Here is a 19,253-nt window from a genome sequence, read left to right as displayed (position 1 = left end):
GGGGAAAACCTTGTATTTTTAAGCACTCCCGTTGCCCTACATAAGGCTGAGTATTTATTCCTCCAAGGACAGAACCTCACCATTGGCAGCTATGGCACAAATAACTTCCCTGTGTGCTCATAACACTGTTTGCCCTCACTGGCAGTGGGAGTCCTCTGAGCATGTGGGACTCATCATGCAGCATATTCTCTGCATGCTCCTTGTGCCTTTTCCCTTTTTGAGCTAGAACTTGTGTTGGCTGTATATTATGAAGAATGCCGTGGCCAATTTTACAAATAGAGTCTGTCGTCCTACCTTTCTACCATTCTTGGGAAAGGAAGTAGGCAGCGTCTTGATGGCTGAAATATATGTTTCATTTCAAGCATATTGCACACAATTGGTTTCTACTGTGAACAAAAAAACCTGTCCTATAATTTGCCTCCTGTGGATGAGAATATTTGTTATTTTAAGTTTATTCTTGGGTAATAGTTTTCAAGCTGCAGGTTCCTAGGACCATTTCAATGGCAAGTATCCTGTTGGTGTGTTGGTGACTTTATGCATTCTGTAAACTTCTATTCAATTGAGACATTATATAATAGATTTCTTTCCCATAGGCAGCTACGTCAAGTCAAGGTCTTCCTAAAAATATGATTAGCTACAAAACAGAGAGAATTATCAAAGGAAACTTCAGTTGATCGAGAGGTTGCTACTTAGAGCCATAACAAGCATAATGAGACTCAGCAGGAGATAAATGCGATACAGTATGTAAGGAGAAGATCGAAGAACATGAGCCTTGCAGAGATAATTGCACTATTACAGGATATTGACCATCAGTGGGAGTAAGCCCATATCCCACTAAGCTTCACAGTACATATTGTTTATTTCACCTTTTTTCTTCTATATATAATGCTATAGTTGAATTCTCCTGCTGGTTTTAATTGAGCATATAAGCCTATTACAGTTTCCCTTCTGAATTGGGGACAACCCACTGTTGCTTCTTTAGTAGCAATAAGGTTGGCAGGCATTAAAAAGTCAGGCAAGAGGTTATGCCAAAGTCAGAGGAGGATAATGGTCTCCCTGCTAAGACTATGAAAAGATACCATGTTCCTCTTAGCAGAAAAAATATGACTGGGAAGCCACAATGAGGATGCAGGCACAAAGAAGGAACTCCCAAAGAAGTATACATTGCACAGTCGTAGAGGATACCTTTGTGTTTACTTTTATATTGGGCACAATCAATCTAGCATGTATCTTAAATGAAACCCATTAAAGTAAATGGAACAGCACTCATTAAATTCACTGAAGTTGTGCAGGAAATGGGCCTTCATTTTATTTATACTTCGCTTGAGTGTGCCTGATTTGAGCCTATTTTTAAAAGTCATCCCTGCATCTTATTACCCTGATTCTTCCTACATTCTTCTGAATTTTCTTGAGGCTTATAATTAGAGATGATGGTAGATAATTGCATACAAATAGTGAAGGAGTCTTTCCTCCATTGCTTTTCCCATTTGGATCCAACATATTGGATGTTGACATTTTACATATGTGAATCAGCATAACCAAAATATAGCAGGGGGTTTGAGGTGGAGGTGTGTGTAGAAAATCTTTATGACACTCAGCTAATACTGGTTTTTAGAAGCTCAGATGTGGTTCCTTTCATTTCAAATAGTTCCTTGTATTAAGAGAAAAATGGAACTCAGTTTTCCAGGTGTCAGGGCTTGACAGCCCATCAGGCAGGTCAAGCCCCAAAGGGAGGAATGCAGGTGTCTGGAGCTTTATCACTGACTGGGGAGGAGGAGACAGTCAGGAGAGTATACACAACTTCACCCAAGACCACCAATGCGGAGATGGTGGCAGGGTTCAACAAGACCAGAAAACCCAACGAGCTCCTGTGAGGTTCCCTCAGCCTCTCACAAGATGGCAGGAAGGTTTCATGAGATTATCCGTACTATGGCAGGCTTTTTAGGGCCAGTCATGTCCGTGGTGAGGAGGATGAGATTGCAGAGATCAGAGGTGGCAGCTGGAACTGCTAGAGAGTGAAAGCAACCCAGAGGAGGAAGAGAAGGGTGCCTGAGAACCCACTGCCCTCCCTGAAACTTGGGGGTAAGGTAACATGTGGCACAGTACTGTGCATTCTTTTAGCATCCCTGTTAATGTAGCTGTGGTTTTGTTTTACTGGTTCATGTTTATTGAAATTTTATTACTGATTATATCTTGTTAACCACCCTGGGATCTTCAGATGAAAGACCGTAAATGAATGAATGAATGAATGAATTTAAAACTACTACTATGAATATTTATATACCGCTCTTCAACCAAAGTTCTCAAAGCGGTTTACATAGAAAAATAAATAATACATAAATAAGATGGCCCCCTGTCCCCAAAAGGCACACAATCTAAAAAGAAACATAAGGCAGATACCAGCAGGAGCCAGTGGAGGGATGCTGTGCTGGGGTTGAATAGGGCCAGTTGCTCTCCCCCTGCTCAGTATAAGAGAATCAGCACTTTAAAAGGTGTCTCTTTGCTCAGTTAGCAGGGTTTTTTAAAAATACTAGGTTTTTAAAGATTATGTATGTGTTACATACATACCTTTCAGCAATGATTTACTTCAAACTGGGTTAATTGAAAATTTATCGGAAGATACAATTTAAGTAATTGAGTGTGTGTGTGTGTGTGTGTGTGTGTGTGTGTGTGTGTTGGGTAGTAATGGGGTGGTTTGGATCTGTTGCTATTTCAGTGTTATGCTTTCCTTCCTTGTGTTTTGAGTTGGAGCTTATCTTAGAGCTGGTCTTATGGTAGCAAGCATGAATTGTCCCCTTTGCTAAGCCTTGGTTTGCATTTGGATGGGAGACCACATGTGAGTGCTGTAAAGATATACCTCTTAGGGGATGTAGCCATAGCTCAGTGGAAGAACATCTGTGTCTTTGCATGCAGAAGGACCCAGGTTCACTCCCTGGCAACTCCAGGTATGGGCTGGTAGAGACTCTTGCCTGAAACAATGGGAGAACCGCTGCCAGTTAGTGTAGACCAGGCCGGCTCAACTTTGGCCCTTCTGCAGATGTTGGCCTACAACTCCCATCATCCCTGGCTATTGACCACTGTGGCTGGGGATGAAGGGAGTTTTAGTCCCAAAACAGCGGTGGGGATGGTGTCAAAGTTGAGTAGGCCTGGTGTAGACAATTCTAAGATAGATGAACAGATGGCCTGACAGTATAAGACAACTTCCTGTGTTCCTGAGTTGCTGGTGCCATTTTAGTTGCTGGTGCCATTTTAGTTGCTGGTGCCATTTTAGTTGCTGGAGATGATGGTGGGGGAGTTGTCGCTCCACCACGTTTACCCCTAGCCTTCCAGTATGACTGACTGCTAGCTGCTTGGTCCTTTGGTGTTCCTGCCAGGTCATATATAAACATGACTTGAAAAACCTGTATTAGTAGATAGCCAGACAGCTTGAGATAAATCGGGGGTGGAGGTGTATACTCATCAGGTATACATCATCATATACACAAACCCTAGACCCAAGCCAGTAAACCCCTATACACCTGCATAGAAGTGATAATGGGGGTTTTCTTTCTCCAAATTTCAGCTCCCTTGCTCCAGGAACCCAAGGGAGTATAAATAGCAGCTGGCTATGTGTCCTAGGGCAAGGGTTCTCCAACTTGGGTCCCCAGAGTTGTTGGGCTTCTGCTCCCATAACCTGAAAGGCCGTTGTGGCTGGGGATTATGGGAGCTGAAGTTTAATACCCCTGCTAACTTGGCAAAGAAGCACCTTTTAACGTGGTGATTCTCTTTATTTAGCAGGGGGAGCGTAACTGGCCCTGTCCACCCCCAGCACAGTACCTCCAGTGACTGTTGCTGGTGTCTCTCTTATGTTTCTTTTTAGATTGTGAGCCCTTTGGGGACAGGTTTCCATCTTATTTGTTTGTTATTTCTCCGTGTAAACCGCCCTGAGCCATTTTTGGAAGGGCGGTATAGAAATCGAATGAATGAATGAATGAATGAATGAATGAATGAATAGCATCTGAGGGCCCAAGTTGGAGAACCCCTGCCCTGGGGTATTTGGCAGAAGTAAACAAAGGCCCCATGTATAAATTTGTTAATCTCACATCTCTAGATCAGATCCATTTTATTTTATTTTATTTTATTATTAATGGTAACAATTTCCACTACATGTATCTCCTCACCACTATGACCATATGTGGGGAAATTGATTCCCCTCCCCCTTTTGGTTTGAAAGGTTCTCCCTTGTTTCTAATGCTTTGTTGTTACCTGGAATGGTTTTTTTAATTGACTGTGAAAATGTAATAGAAAGATCTCTCAGCCCTTTTCTTGCCTGTCCTATAAACAAAAGTAAAAGTGTTTTGCTTGTGCTTTGGAGAATACATAGATGCTTTTTTCCTCATACCTAAAATGACTGTTTTGAAACCTCAAACATGATTTTAGCTTTATTCTTAAAAACAAAATGCCGCTGGCATTTCAGCAACAAAATCTATTTGGCATGTACCATGTAATTCTGCCCTCCGCCCCCCCAAAAAACAACCCCACTTTTTTTTTTTTTTTGAGAAATATTGCTCAGAAATTCTTATTGAAGTTGTAACCTAATTTGATTTTTGTTTACTTGGAAACATCTATATTGGGCAGCAGCGATATAGGAAGATGCTGAAAGGCATCATCTCATACTGCATGGGAGATGGCAATGGTAAACCCCTCCTGTATTCTACCAAAGACTACCACAGGGTTCTATGGGCACCAGGAGTTGACACCGACTCGATGGCACACTTTACCTTTTACTTGGAAGTGCATCCCATTGGATTCAGTGAAGCTTACCCTCATGCAAGTGGACATCCTATTGCAACCTTAGTTCCATATTAAAGGCAGGAAAAGGACCATAAAATCGGTATCACAGAAATAAGTATCAAAGGAAATTCCATAGGCTTGTGTTTCTCAAAAGGTAGCCCCCATAGTAAATCAGACAATGCTTTTGAAACTGGGGAGGGTATCTTTTAAATGGTATAGGAGGTTTGGATGATCTTTTTTAAAAAAAAAATCTCACTGGGGGTGCTTAAGCCCTTAGGCATACCTAAAGTACCTCTTTGGATCTTGCCTAAGGCTACAATTCAAGTACAAATCCCAAGGTAAGGGTAACCTCTTTGCACCACAGAAGACCACATAGCTGCAATAACATTGTGGATGTGCATGTTTCACATATTGACATTGCAACCACTGGCTGCATTCAGATGTAATAACAAACTGTGGTTTGTCGATATGAAAATGAATAACCTAAGCTTTAAACAGTCACTCTGTTCTGCACACAAGGGGAAGAGATGATAAGTTAGTGTTCCAGTTTGCAGCAAACCATAGCTTGCCCTTTTATGTGACCCCAGCCAATGAGGATCCCAAACTCAGATCAAACCTGCATTAAACTATGGTTTGCTGAAAACTAGGATTCATCCCCTTGCATGTGGATAGAGGAGGAAAGGGGAGTACATGAGCCCAAGGGTTGTGGCTATTTGCTTATACTCCTAATGGCATCTGAATGCAGCCACAGTGTTATCTACAGAGTGTTCTCTAAAATGAAGATTAGCCAGACTTCGATACATTTGTTTATTTACTTTGAATTTGTGTACTGTTGATGTTATAGAGATATTTCTTTGTAAGCAGTTATATGTACAGGAGTCAACATCTTGAATTGTTTAATACAGATTGCATGATCATGTAGCAAAAGACTCCATAATCTTAAGTTAAGATTGCTGCAGGAACCTTAAGTTAGAATGTACTGACTTGTTTGTGATTAAAATCTTGACTGAAACATTACTGTAAATCTTTGCATATAGCGTTCCTCATTGTGCTGCTGTGTAGAAGCCCTAGGCATCGGAATTGTTCTGATTATGCATACGGTGCTTGTTGATTTGGTTCCCAGGCTAGACGAATCTTTTATCTTTTCTGTGCTTACTGGAAACAGCTGTCCAATCAGCAAAGAGATTAAATGTCTGTTACCTGGGAGTATATCCAAGCAGGAAAGATCTGGTTGCCCTAATTGCATCATTGCAACACAGTTCTTCTTTTGTGAGCCTACAGTTTGTATAATGGGTGTTTATATATGAAAATTTTGGCCTCTTTTTAAATTAGGTACTGGAGGTACAGTGAAGATATGAGAACTATGGATCCTGGTTATCCAAAGCCAATCACAATCTGGAAAGGTATCCCAGAATCACCTCAAGGAGCCTTTGTCTACAAAGAGACTGGTATGTAGCTTCTTCCAAACATTAATGTTCACTAATAAAGTAGGCCAACATGATTCTCTACACCATTTTCTTAATACCCCATTTTATCCAAACTGCATGACTGTCAATGTATATTCCTTTGTATTCCCCACATCAGTACAATTTTCCATAAAGAGAAATTCCATTCCTCCAGATTTCCCATTACTTGAATGCTCTAGCTATTCTCAAGACCCTTTGAGTAATGATACTGTATCATTTCTTTTCAACAGAGTGTAGTTATTTTCTATCTTATCTAGCTCAACTCCTTATTTATTAAATTTGAAGATTTGAAATTCAATTTTCTTACATTCATAGCCTGTTGTCCCTTAAATTTTGCCTCTGTGGCAAAGTATTAATCTAAAAACACATATGTAGCATACACATGTACTTGTAGATGCTGCTTTTAGACTAACCTGGTGGAATTTTGGTCAAAACCAAATTTGTAAACATGAATAACGAATGGACCACATTTGTTGAACAGAGGTAGTACTAATGTTTGGGCACTCCAGATTCAGAGACAAGGTTTTTGAAAACAAGAGTGGGGAGGGGGAGTATTTGTAAAATGCAGAGGCACAATATAAAATGTTGTCATCTAGAACTTTGGTGTAATTGCAGTTGTGCAGGGTGGGAGTGAAAGCAGCATCTTGGATAAGGTAAGGAGTACAAAAGAACAGCCCTGCTAGATCAAGCCCAAGACCTATCTAGTCCAGGATCCTGTTTCACAAAGTGGCCTACCAGATGCCTCTGAGAAGCCCATAGGCAAGAGCTGAGGGCATGCCCTCTCTCCTGCTGTTGGTCCCCTGCTGTTGGCATTTAGAGGCCTCTAAGGCTGCAGATGGCTCACTGCCACCAGACTAGTAGCAATTGATAGGCCGGTCCTCCAGGAATTTGTCTAAGCCCCTTTTAAAGCCATCCAAACAAGTGGCCATTACCACATGCCATGGCAGAGAATTCCATAGATTAATTATGCGCTGTGTGAAAAAGTACTTCATGTTTTTGTCAGTCCTAAATTTCCCGACCTTCAGTTTCATGAAAAAGGGAGCAAGGGAGTGAAGGCTCAAATAGCCCGGTGGTTGGTGGGTGTGGGAATGTGGGCAGAAAGAGGGGTAAGGATGAGGAATAAAGAAATATTGAAAAGAGCGGATCAAGAGCAGCTTTGATGCCTTTCCTCAGTCTGCAGTTTCATGCATGAAGGGGGAAATTCAGGGGTCCCAGCTGCAAAGGCAAGCCCATGTAGAGAATGACCCAGTTTTCAGTGGCTCAAGGACTGCACTCAGAAGTGCAGAGAATCTTAGGCAGTTAAGCTCGGGGATCAACCCAAGGCAGGCCCACACAGAGAGGAATCCGAGGACGTTTCATCCTAGGAGTGTCCAGGACAGACCACAACAGGCTCAGTGATTCCAGACCCTTTGGCCCAGTGTTTCAACTTGGGAACTGAGCAGTCCAGTGATTCAACTTAGGGGGAAGGGTTTGAAAACACAGGTGGATACTCAGCCAGACAGCCCCTTGAGCAGTAGAAGGTAGTGTGTGCCACCCAACTCCCATGGTTAAGACTTGAGCATGGAAGGAAGCTCGTTTTATAGAAGTCACAGACAGGGATCTCATGCACATATCTAGAAGAGGAGGTTTTTAGAGGGTATGTCCCTCTTCTTGGTTCCAGAGGCAGGGAAATTTAGAAAGACAGAAGGGATGAAGAAGGAGGTTCCGGGCAACAAAATGAAAGAAGCTGTGGGGGTGGTCACTGCTATTCTAATGGAGAGTACAGACCAAAAGGTTGTGTTTTCTGCTGAATCTCCTTAACTGATTTGGATGACCTTGGTTGGTGTTTTCCCTGCTTCTCGGAGTAGCCTAAAGACTTCTCCGCTATGTCAGGAACTCTGCCTTCATTAAGAATGCACAGAATTTGGAGAGGAGAGTGTTCACCTTTTACTGAACAGCTTTTGCACTGATTCAGGATTTGCATAACACAGCTGTTTGATCCATACAGAGGGCAGCTTCCCTCCTGGCATCAATGGCTTATCCATGCTTTGCTTCCTTTGCTTCTAGAGGAAGTCAGAGTTTCACAAGCGGAAAGCTGCAGGGCAAGAGGCCATCCGGTAACAAGGGATAGGGATCCATCAAAGTACTGGCTCCACTCCAGACCAACTTCCTTGGAAGTAAACTGCCGTAGCCTGGAGCAACATGACAGTGGTTGCTCTCTCCCCAGTAATTCTGTATGTCGACTCTGGTTCTCTGGTCTGGCTCCAAGCTCTGCAGACTTATGCATAAATGATGAATCCTCAGAAAACACTAAGTCAAAGCCTCTTCCACCTCTATATTCTTGTTGAAATGCATTTATTAGCTGCCTTTCCAAGGCTCAGGGCAGCTTAGGCTAACCATTAAAACAAACTAAAATTCAATACAAAAACACAGAACCAAAAGAAAGCAAATTGACTACCCGGGCAAGACAAGAACAAGATTACTGTTATTATTTTCTCTTCATTTAACTTCAACTAAAAAGATAACCACATAAAATGAAAATATAATCAAAAATAAGGGAAAGGGACAAGGATACAAGAAAAATATCTTAATCATTAACATCATATATGAATAACGTACCTTAAAAAAAACAAAAAACACTCCTTCTATTGATGATTTCTTCAAAGCACAAACAGTTAATTAAAATTTGACTACATTTCTGAAAACTACTCTTCTTTCCTATTTCGTTGGTGGGGGACAGTTCAAATATGGGCAGAAAAAATATCAGTTATCCAGAGGTGTAAATCCAGGAGTACATTTGTCCTTGCATAATCTTTCAGCAATTCCCCATGCTCAAGAATCCACAGTTTTTGATTTAGAGATAAGTTCCATGGATATACTGTAACCCAAAAGAGCATATACATCTTTAACAAACAATGATCACTGTAAAATCATCTGAACAATTTTGTAGATTTCACACCAGATTGGAACAATAACAGGACAAGACCAAATGGTATGTTTTGGGTTTTTTTGAAATTTAATTTTTATTAATTTTTAACAATAATCATAACATCCATAATAAACACAACTGGATTTCCCGCGCACCTCTTTTTGTGAAATAAAAACTATAAAGTTTACCTTATTATAATATTAATTAAAAAACACAAATTTAAAGCTTAAAGAAAAAACAAAAAACCATTAGTCTACCCAACCTGCATTTCAAACTTCAAATCCAGCTGTAAGATCCATATTAGGAAAATGATTCTTTAAGTACAACAAAAAAGGTTTCCAATCTTCCCTGAAACGTTCTAAGCTTTGATCTTTTATCAGTGTTGTGCTTACAACACTGATAAAAGATCAAAGACCAAATGGTATGTGTAAGTGTTCCCACATCCAAATTACACCTCCAAGAGCCAGCATGGTGTAGTGGTTAGAGTGCTGGACTAGGACTGAGGAGACACGAGTTCAAATCCCCATTCAGCCATGAGACTTGCTGGGTGACTCTGGGCCAGTCTCTTCTCTTTCAGCCTAACCTACTTCACAGGGTTGTTGTGAGGAGGAACTTAAGTATGTAGTACACTGCTCTGGGCTCCTTGGAGGAAGAGCGGGATATGAAATGTAAATAAAATAAATAAATAAATAAATACTATGACTACTATTTATATACAACTTTTCATTGTCCTCAACAACAACATTCTCAAAGTGCTTTACATAGAAAAAGAATAAGGAGAAGCTGGTTCTTTGTCCCCAAAGGGCTCACAGTCTGAACAAAACACAAGGCAGACACCAGTAACAGACTCTGAAGGAATGCTATGCTGGGGCTGAACAGGATATGTTGCTCTCCCACTGTTTAATATAAAGAGAACCACCACTTTTAGAAGATGATTCTTTGCCCAATCAGCAAAGAGGCACACCAAAAGGTAAGGGCAGAGGAGGATGGGAGAAAGAAAAGAAGATCACGCTCAGTGTTGAAATGAAATTGACCAAGTTCAATATACAATTCAGAGGTATCGCTGAAATGTATTGTATATCTCAGTAATCCTAGAGCTTGATGAAGTGCCATGGGTCAATACATTTTGCCCATATTCTTGATGATGGAAGTATCTATTGTATGCATATTAATTGCTACCCTTAGGCTCCTGATAATTTGATGGTCTGGTCTTCGGTTGCATGAGTTTTATGCCTTTAAGAGATAAAGAAAGATATTCAATTAAGAACATAAGAACAGCCCTGCTGGATCAGGCCCAAGGCCCATCTAGTCCAGCATCCTGTTTCACACAGTGGCCCACCAGATTCCACTGAAAGCCTACAGGCAGGAGTTGAGGGCATGCCCTCTCTCTCCTGCTTTTACTCCCTGCAACTGGTACTCAGAGACATCCTGCCATTGAGGCTGGAGGTGGCCTTTAGCCCTCCAACTAGTAGCCGATGAGAGACCTCTCCTCCATGAAGTTACCAGTTTTAGTTGCTGCATGCCTCCAGCATTGCGCATGTGATTGATTTATCAGATAGTGGATTTTTTAAAAAATTATTTTTCCTTCCCTTTGCTCTATGACACATTTCTAGTGCTTTCTTATGTTCATTTTCTTGTATTCATCCACCTCCCTTTTAAGATTCTTTATTCCTTCCTTTGGCTCAAGTTACTAATTGCTGCAGAAAACATTTTTCTCAGGAATATGCTTAATTGCTTCCTTGCTTTGAGTCTGTTTCATCCATCACTAGAAGCTCTTTCCTGAACTGAGCATTTTGGCTGAGCATTTTTTCTGCCCTTTTTGCAGCAGGAAAATAGTTCAGGGAAGATAATATTCTTACGTGTATCAACACACAAACCTTGTTTCTGTCCATATAGATTTGCGTGTCTATATGTAAACCATTATTAATGTAAATAATGCTGCATATCCTACACTCACTTACTCAGAAGTCTAGTCCTGAATAGGGTGAGAACCTTGTCCAATTGCATCTCCCAGTGAGTATTTACTGGATGTTTTTAGGCAAGCTAAAGGTCATTTAAATGTTACAGAAAGTGTCAGCTCACAGTGGAAATAGGGATTTGTTATGAATACAACAAATGTTTATATACCACTTTTCAACAAAAGTACTCAAAGCAGTTTACATAGATATGTGAGCCCAAAGGGCTCACAATCTAAAAAAGAAACATAAGATAGACACCAGCAACAGCCACTGGAGGGATGATGTGCTGGGGATAGATAGGGCCAATTGCTCTCCCCCTGCTGCAAGTTCATGACAAGTGATCCCTGCTTACTTGGCAAAGAGGCACCTTTTAACGTGGTGATTCTCTTTATTGAGCAGGGGGAGAGTAACTGGCCCTATCCACCCCCAGCACAGTACCTCCAGTGACTGTTGCTGGTGTCTGACTTATGTTTCTTTTTAGATTGTGAGCCCTTCGGGGACAGGGAGCCATTTTATTTATTTTTTGTTTCTCTGTGTAAACCTCCCTGAGCCATTTTTGGAAGGGCAGTATAGAAATCAAAGAAAGAAAGAAAGAGAATCACTACTTTAAAAAGATGCCCCTTTACCCAGTTAGCAGGGGAGCGAACTGTTCTTTCTCTGTAATGTGTGAAGTTATCCTCTGGTCACTAAACTTCACAAGTTTCTCGTTACTAAAATAGGGGGAAAGAAACATGAGATCTTGACACACACAAAAGTTAAGGAGAAATGAGTTGTTGGCTTTAGCCCCCCTCCCCACCCCCAACCCAACACAGGTGAAATAGAATAAATCCTTTGGCTCTCATAGAGGGGAAAAAGCCTACAGGAGCAATGCTGTGAATTGTTCCCCAAAGTGAAGATCTCTGCATGGCTCAATTGGTGATTGCATCAAGAGACAATGAAACAAGAAAGGATACAAATGAGAAACACCACAGCCTGCTTTTAGGGAGCTCTGATTAAATTTTGCCTGAAACCATTTCCCTTCTACTCTTCAGATAAAGATTTGACTTGAAATTTGTACCAGATTGCTTTTCAGGGAGAAACTTCATAGGAACTGCTTCCAATTAAGCAACATCTTACATTAATATTGCACTAATCCCTTTAGCGTCTTAGTTCATTTTTCAGGATGGAGCTGGGGAGAATTTTGTGTGGCTGGATCCAAACAACAGAAGCAGGAAGGTGTGAAATTAAGTTCCTGGATCTTGCATGTATGCTTTAAAAGCTTCTCAGTAGTAGAGAAATAGAATAGACAACCATCTTTCAGAGGATCAGCTTAGCTTGCTGAGAGGAGGCATGTATGTTTTTCAATGACACAGAAAGCAAATGCACCCATCCTTTATTTGGAAGAAAGTCTTACAGATTTTGATGCAGAACTACCCATTATACCAGTAGGAAAGCTGTCACTGGAAGTCTTTTGACTTTCTTCTTTTGAGTTCTCCCTTCATCACCCTGTTGTGAGGTCATGAAATTGTGCAGTTGCCAATCCAAACCACTAACAGCCAAATCAAATTCATAAGGCATTTCAATATGCAAGTTCCTTTTGGAAAGGATATTGCTACTTCATTAAAGACATCCTAATATTGTTACAGTTTGTGAGAGGTAACCCCTTTCTTGGGTATTCCACAAAGGAAATCACAGGGCTCTGTGGCGCCAGGAGTCGAAATCAACTTGACGGCACACTTTACCTTTACCCTTACTCTGTCTTAAGGTTGTTTACTTTCTTGTATGAGCATAATATTTAGCAGCCACACAAGTTCATGAACTGTACAAATGGAGTTGTACAACCATGCAGCCATGCAGGCGAAGAGGCTAATTCAAAGAAAGGGTAGAGTTTGAGGGGGATTTGAAGGAAGGGAGAGAGAGAGAAAAGTGGCATTGCAAAAGTGTTCTGGGTGGGAGTCATCATTTAAGTGCCATTTTAGGTAGTGCAGTCGTGTTAGGGAGCAGGAGATCCTCACATAGCTGAAGTTGGGGAAATAAAGGTTGCAAGCAGGGATATACTGGGATATCAGCGGGCGGGTGGAGTAAGGTAAAACAAAGCCACGGAGGGCTTCGAAGGTAAGAATGAGGTACTTGTACTAAGTAGGGGAGTGGACATGAAATCAGGGTAGGAATTTACCTAGGAGTGGGTGGGCTCTCTCTTGTTGGAGTCTTTAAGCAGGGGCATCCCCTGCTTTAAGCCCCTGTTTAAAGGGGCACCCCCAACCATCTGTTGGGGGGGGTGTTCTAGTGCTGATATCCTGCACTGAACTGTGGCTTGGACTAGATGGCCCACAAGACCCCTCCGACTCTGTGATTCAGTGACATACTTTGTGGTCTGAATAATTAAAGAGGTGAGTGATACCACTGGTAGAGTTCTGGACAGAAGGCTGACATGTGACAATAAAGCAGCATTTCCTTCAGGCCCACATAGCCTGTTCCCAAAGCCTCACCCGCCTCAGCTATGTAGTCCATGATGCATTAGCAAAGGGAAGAAAACCTCTTTCCTTTCCTCTGCCTGTGGCTTGCTGTAACCACTCTATCCTGTGATATGGGGTGGTGAGGAAAGGGTTTGGTGGGCTTATGCAATGGGGTGGGTGACTTGGAAATAAATGGAGCTACTTCCCAGTTTGGTTTTGTTCTCTGGAAAATGGCTCAACTTTTTTTTCAGCCATCCTGATATGAATAGTAGTGTGGGAAGCTCACCCATTATAACCATTAGCATATATGTCATTTGAAAACTCAGTATAGTGGTACAGGGTTGATTTGTTTCATAATCAACCAACTTCTTGGTTACAACACTCAGTATCTCAGTAACCACTCAGATATTCTTAGTTAAACTCAGCAAGGCAGCAAATACATTGTGTAATGTCATGTATTAGAATTTCAGAAGGATGATTAAGATTAAAAAAAACTGCTGTGATGCATTTTTAATTCTGCCCATCACAAAACTGTGTTACTGTGAGGCCCATGGACTTCTGTATATATTTTGAATCAGAAAGGCAATGTGGTAGGTAGAGTTGTCCTCTCCACAGTATAAGTGCAGAAGTCCAGTTTTATAACTTGCTGAATTAATATCAAGTCTGCTCATCTTTCCAACCAGTGCCATTCACATCACAAATGAAGCCCAGCCTTTTTCCTGAATCTGTTTTCATTCAAGAAGCAAAGTTTCCAAGGATAAGGACAGAGAAACCAAACCTCCAGCTGTTTGCATGCAGTTCATAAACAGTGGGAGTTCACCCATTGTGAAAAATTTTTCCATGCTGGTTCAGTGCCACTTTTCAGCTGGGACAGTAAAATGCTTTAGATTTTTTGGCAGGGAGGCAGCATTTCTGCAATTAGGCACCATTTGTAATTACCCTGGATTGCATTTGAATGATCAAATTCCAGCTTCCCGCAGAAAATATGAAGCTGTGTACACCTGTTTTCTGTTGGCAGAGTTTGTATAGCATTTCCTCTCCATAGATGCAGAAGTAACACGGAACAGAATAAGTCCACATAGCTCAGGAGAGGCACACTTTGGACAGGTCAACACAATGCAGTAAAGTGCTGTGATTGACCAGCGTTCTTAAGATAGGACAGCAGTCTTTGAATATTATTTATGAACCTGTTTGTGGCAGTTGAAAAGAAGGATCTGAAATACCTCTGTTCTTTTATGTGGTCTCTGCCTTCTACACAAATGGACTATGCGCCTGCGCAGAGACCTCTCGGAATCGAACAAGCTCAATTCTCCTGCTTTGGGCGGGAACTCCGCCCCCAGCCGCTATATGCAGCTGCACCATTCCTCATCCCCTGAGTATTTTTTTGTCTGTGCTTCAGTGAACATTGTGGAGTCTGCAGCCTGTCAACAAGTAGAATCTTGCTATCCCCTTGTTGTTTTCTCCTTGCTTCTTTACAAATTTCATTTCTTTCTTTCTTTCTTTCTTTAATCTTCACATAGTAGCATTTTTTCTTTTGGCATTTTGGTTTGGGGTTTTTTGGTGGGTTATTTGGTGGGTTTCCCCCCTTTCTTGGAGCTTCGATCCCGGCCAGGACGGAGAGTGGTGGCCGGCTGGCCTTCGGCTTTTATGCCAGGTACAACAAACTTTTAAAAATGTACTCGATGCAGATCTAAGATCTTTTCCCCCGATACTCATACCAAGTGTCTCTTGTGTTTGGGGGAATCCCACATTTTTGAGACCTGTCTTCATTGCCAGAAGTTCACAAAGCAGGCTCGCCTGCATGCAGCCCTGTGAGATCTGGCTCTTCGGAAGCCTTTTCATTGAAGCAGTCTGTAAAAATTGCTTCATCAGTACAGTCGGAGTGTGTGGCACCTGCTCCGGTGGAGACCCAAAATCCGTTCCTGATACTGGTATCAGCATCCTCTGCCACTCGGCCTTCGACAACGCTGAGTGAGCCGGTGTGCTTGGAAGACCTCCCTCACCATCAGGCACCTGTGGTACAGAAGTCCTCCCTGAACGCCTCAGGATTGGTACCGAAGACAAAAGAAGAAGAAGCTGAAGTGCTGGCAGGTCAACACCTCCCTCCTGTTCCCAAGAAAAAGAAAACAGTTTTGGTTCCTGTGTCGGAGGCCACGGTGGCCAAAAGGCTAGCGTGGCCTCAGATCGCCCTGTACAGAAATCATCGGTGTCAACAAGGCCTAGCTCGCCTGTGGCGGCGGAGTTGGTGGATTTGGCCCACGATCAAACTAGATCAAGTAGGGAACGTTCAGTGACAAAGGACGAACTGGGTTATGTGTCATTGGAAGAATAGGCCTATTCTCCAACCAAGCCCACAAAAGGCTCACCGTGGCTGCCTAGGCACTGGTCACCCCCTCGAAAGCACTAAAAGAGTGTCCCTCTTAGAGAACAGGGTGCCTGTTGGAGTTTGAAAGAATGCTCCTCGACTTACAGACAGGATTGGTCCTGGGACTGTCATAATCAATCGTATCAAGATGGATAACAGGCACCGGACAATCACTCCCCCTTGGTTGACATTGAGCCTTATTATGGTGCGTGACACCAAGATTCTGGATCGATACTAAGGGGACAATTGGTCTGACTATTCAGACTATGTTTGACCTGGCTATGGGTCCTGCTTCGCAGAAGGTTCCACGTATGGACACACAGTACCGATGGGATGGCGTGAAATCCCCTCACATTTGGAAGGGAGGCTGCATTCCCGCTCACCACTACATTCCTCTAGGGATTGATACGAGTGTCGCAAACCACCCCTTTCAGTACCAGTGGTGCATCAGGGTACTATGTCTGTCAAATAACTTTTTGCTTTGGTACCGGACGATCTGGGCAGCAAACCGGGCTCCCCTTCAGGTTCAACACCCATAACTCAAGACCCTTTGGCTCCCCAGGAGGCTGGGTATGGGAGCGATGCCAGCTCTCAGGACTCTGAAGTGGTTTCACTGGGCTCGTCTCCACTCGATACAGTTAGACTCAAAGCCTATCTCCCCATTGGAGGAGTTCAAGTTGTACTCTGCTTATGTGACCCCAATGACTTCGGCCTTGGGGTGAAACTTGGTACCAAACAGAAGGGAGAACTGGACCTTTTATTTTTGGAGGCCAAGATACCGACCGCTTTGCCCCTGAACTCAGCATTGCTAAAGGTTATGCGGGCTCACTGGAAGAAGCCGGCTATGCTTTCTCAGCCAAGCAGGTGTTTTGAGAATTTCTTCCAGAAGGATACAACCTTTTTGAAAAATCATCCCACACCAATTTCTGTTGTCGTGGAGGTATCCTTACAAAGGACCGGAGGTCACGGACAGTCAGCACCGAGCAATAAAGAAAGAAGGAAATTGGACTCCTTCGGGAGGAGGCTTTACTCAGCCTCAGCCCTCCATTTACGGGTAGCCAATTATCAGGCTTATAAAGCCCGATATAACCACTTTTCGTGGGAAAAGGTGGGTCCCTTTCTGGATCTCCTCCCACAGGACAAGAGAGATCCGGCAAAAGCGTTTTTCCATTAGGTCATTCAGGTGGCAAAATAAGAACTCTATTCTGCCCGGCATTCGGTGGAATGTGCAGCTAAGGTAATGGCCACATCAGTGGCGCTCAGATGACACGCTTCATTGCGTTTATCGGGATTTCACTATAAGGCCCGGGCTAGGACCTGCCCTTCAAAGGCTCTAGCCTCTTCTCTGAACAGACTGATAATACGCTCCAGAAGGTTCAGAAGTTGAGGAGCACATCACACTCCATGTCATATGCTTCGCCGGGTAGCAAAACGCAGAGAACTGCCAAGTGGTCTACAATAGAGCTTTGTTATCAGTTGACTCATAAGTAGTTGCGTGCAACAGTTAAGGCACACTCTGTTAGGTCCATGGTGGCCTTTGATCGGGTGGTCCCGTTGGATGCTATATGTCAGGCAGCTATTTGAGCTTCGCCCCATTCTTTTATCTACCATTATGCAATTGATACCAGGGCAGGGAATGATGCTGTCTTTGGCAGGAGTGTCCTGCAATCCATTTTCGGTTGATGTACTTGTTTCTGAAGTAAAATTTTCTGGCAGTTTATATTTGTTTCTGTTCTTCCCTCCTCCTTGGATGCTAGCTTGTTATGTGCCCATTTGTGTAGAAGACAGAGACCACGTCGAAGAACAACCAGTTACTCAGCTGTAACTTTGGTTCTTCTAGTGGTCACCTGTACTTCTACATACCCTCCTGTCCTCCCTGAGGGGTTCTCTGAAGCTGGACTCTGTAACTGAGGGGATGAGGAGTGGCGCAGCCGCATATAGTGGCTGGGGGCGGGGTTACCACCCAAAGCAGGAGAATTGAGCTTGTTAGATTCCGATGAGGTCCCTGTGCAGGTGCATAGCCCATTGGTGTAAAAGGACAGATGACCACTAGAAGTACCAAAGTTAAAGGTGAGTAACCGGTTGTTACACTAAATGTATTTGTCTTGCTTCTTGAAGTAGGAAAGTTGGTTATTTAGGGCATCATCCATCCCATGTTATGCCTAAATCTCGTTCATTGAAATCCATGGGATTTAAAAGCAGATATCTCTCATTGGATTATGTCCATGGGATTTCCTCTTCACAGGAAAGGATTGATTTTCATGTGTTGAGTTTGTTTAACATGTGTTTTTAACAACCTGCGGAGATCTCTCAGAAAAAGAATGTGCCCTATAATCTGGGGGAAGCTAGGCCAGTAGGTTGTCTTTCATTTTGTTTTGACTACATACACTGGGAAGCGCCTACACATGGCAGTTTTCTGAAGCTTATACCCAGCACAAAGTACTGAAGGAGCCATTCATGTAGATCCCTGTACATTACAGGGTGCACTATTTTTCTGATGTGGATTGTCCCATGGATGCCGATTTGCATAGTCAGCTTCTTAATAGTGAATAAATTGGCAGAATTTTGAATAGAACTTTATCAAATATGCAAGTACATGGAAATAAACATAAACTTAAAAGTAAAGCAAACACTGGCTGGCATACAGAGCAAGGATGCACCAATGCTGTGAGAGAGTATTTTATCTATTTATTGTTTGATTTATATACCACTTTTTGTTAAAATCATCTCAAAGTGGTTTACAACGTGCTTAAAACAATACACAATTAAAATACAGAAAGTACAACCATTATTATTACTATTATTATTATTATTATTATTAATTCGATTTCTATACCGCCCTTCCAAAAATGGCTCAGGGCAGTTTATACAGAGAAACAACAAGATAGACACCAGTAACAGTCACTGGAGGTACTGTGCTGGGGGTGGATAGGGCCAGTTACTCTCCCCCGCTAAATAAAAATAATCACCACGTTAAAAGGTGCCTCTTTGCCAAGTTAGCAGGGGTCTAAAATCTATTTTAAAAAATTAAAACTTATATAAAACACTAATACACAAAACAGAGCAGCAGAAGTAAAAGCTAATCTAATTTAAAAGCCTGGGTAAAGAGCCACTTCTTTACTTGTTTCTAAAAACTGTGGTAGAAGCTAAGGAGCAGATGCCTGCTGGGAGAGCATTTCATAGCCTGGGGGCAATGACTGAGAAGGCCCTGTCCCATGTGTTAGACACAGATAGCCTGGCCCAAGTAGCCTAATAGAACTTCCCAACTAACTGCACAAGAAAGCAGCAATTTTTGATGTCTTCTCATTCCTCAGGTTGCCTTCTGTGCCACCCCAAAATATGTCCCTT

General features: G+C 42.4%; 1 protein-coding gene across 7 annotated transcripts in view; it reads left to right on the top strand.

The window, feature by feature from the left end:
- The window catches only part of MMP16 (matrix metallopeptidase 16), a 350,260-nt gene that overhangs the window by 293,995 nt on the left and 37,012 nt on the right, over positions 1-19,253 (top strand). For all 7 annotated transcript variants that reach the window (XR_008306306.1, XM_053246794.1, XM_053246793.1 and 4 more), the window contains one exon: positions 6,106-6,221. Coding sequence is in view for 6 of the 7 variants with exons in the window: in XM_053246794.1 (XP_053102769.1) it covers positions 6,106-6,221 (116 nt within the window). In the remaining variant the exon portion in view is untranslated. The remainder of the gene's footprint in view (positions 1-6,105; positions 6,222-19,253) is intronic.

This window comes from Hemicordylus capensis, chromosome 4 (assembly GCF_027244095.1).
Source record: "Hemicordylus capensis ecotype Gifberg chromosome 4, rHemCap1.1.pri, whole genome shotgun sequence".
Lineage (NCBI taxonomy): Eukaryota > Metazoa > Chordata > Lepidosauria > Squamata > Cordylidae > Hemicordylus > Hemicordylus capensis.
This window is presented reverse-complemented; position numbering and strand designations above follow the sequence as displayed.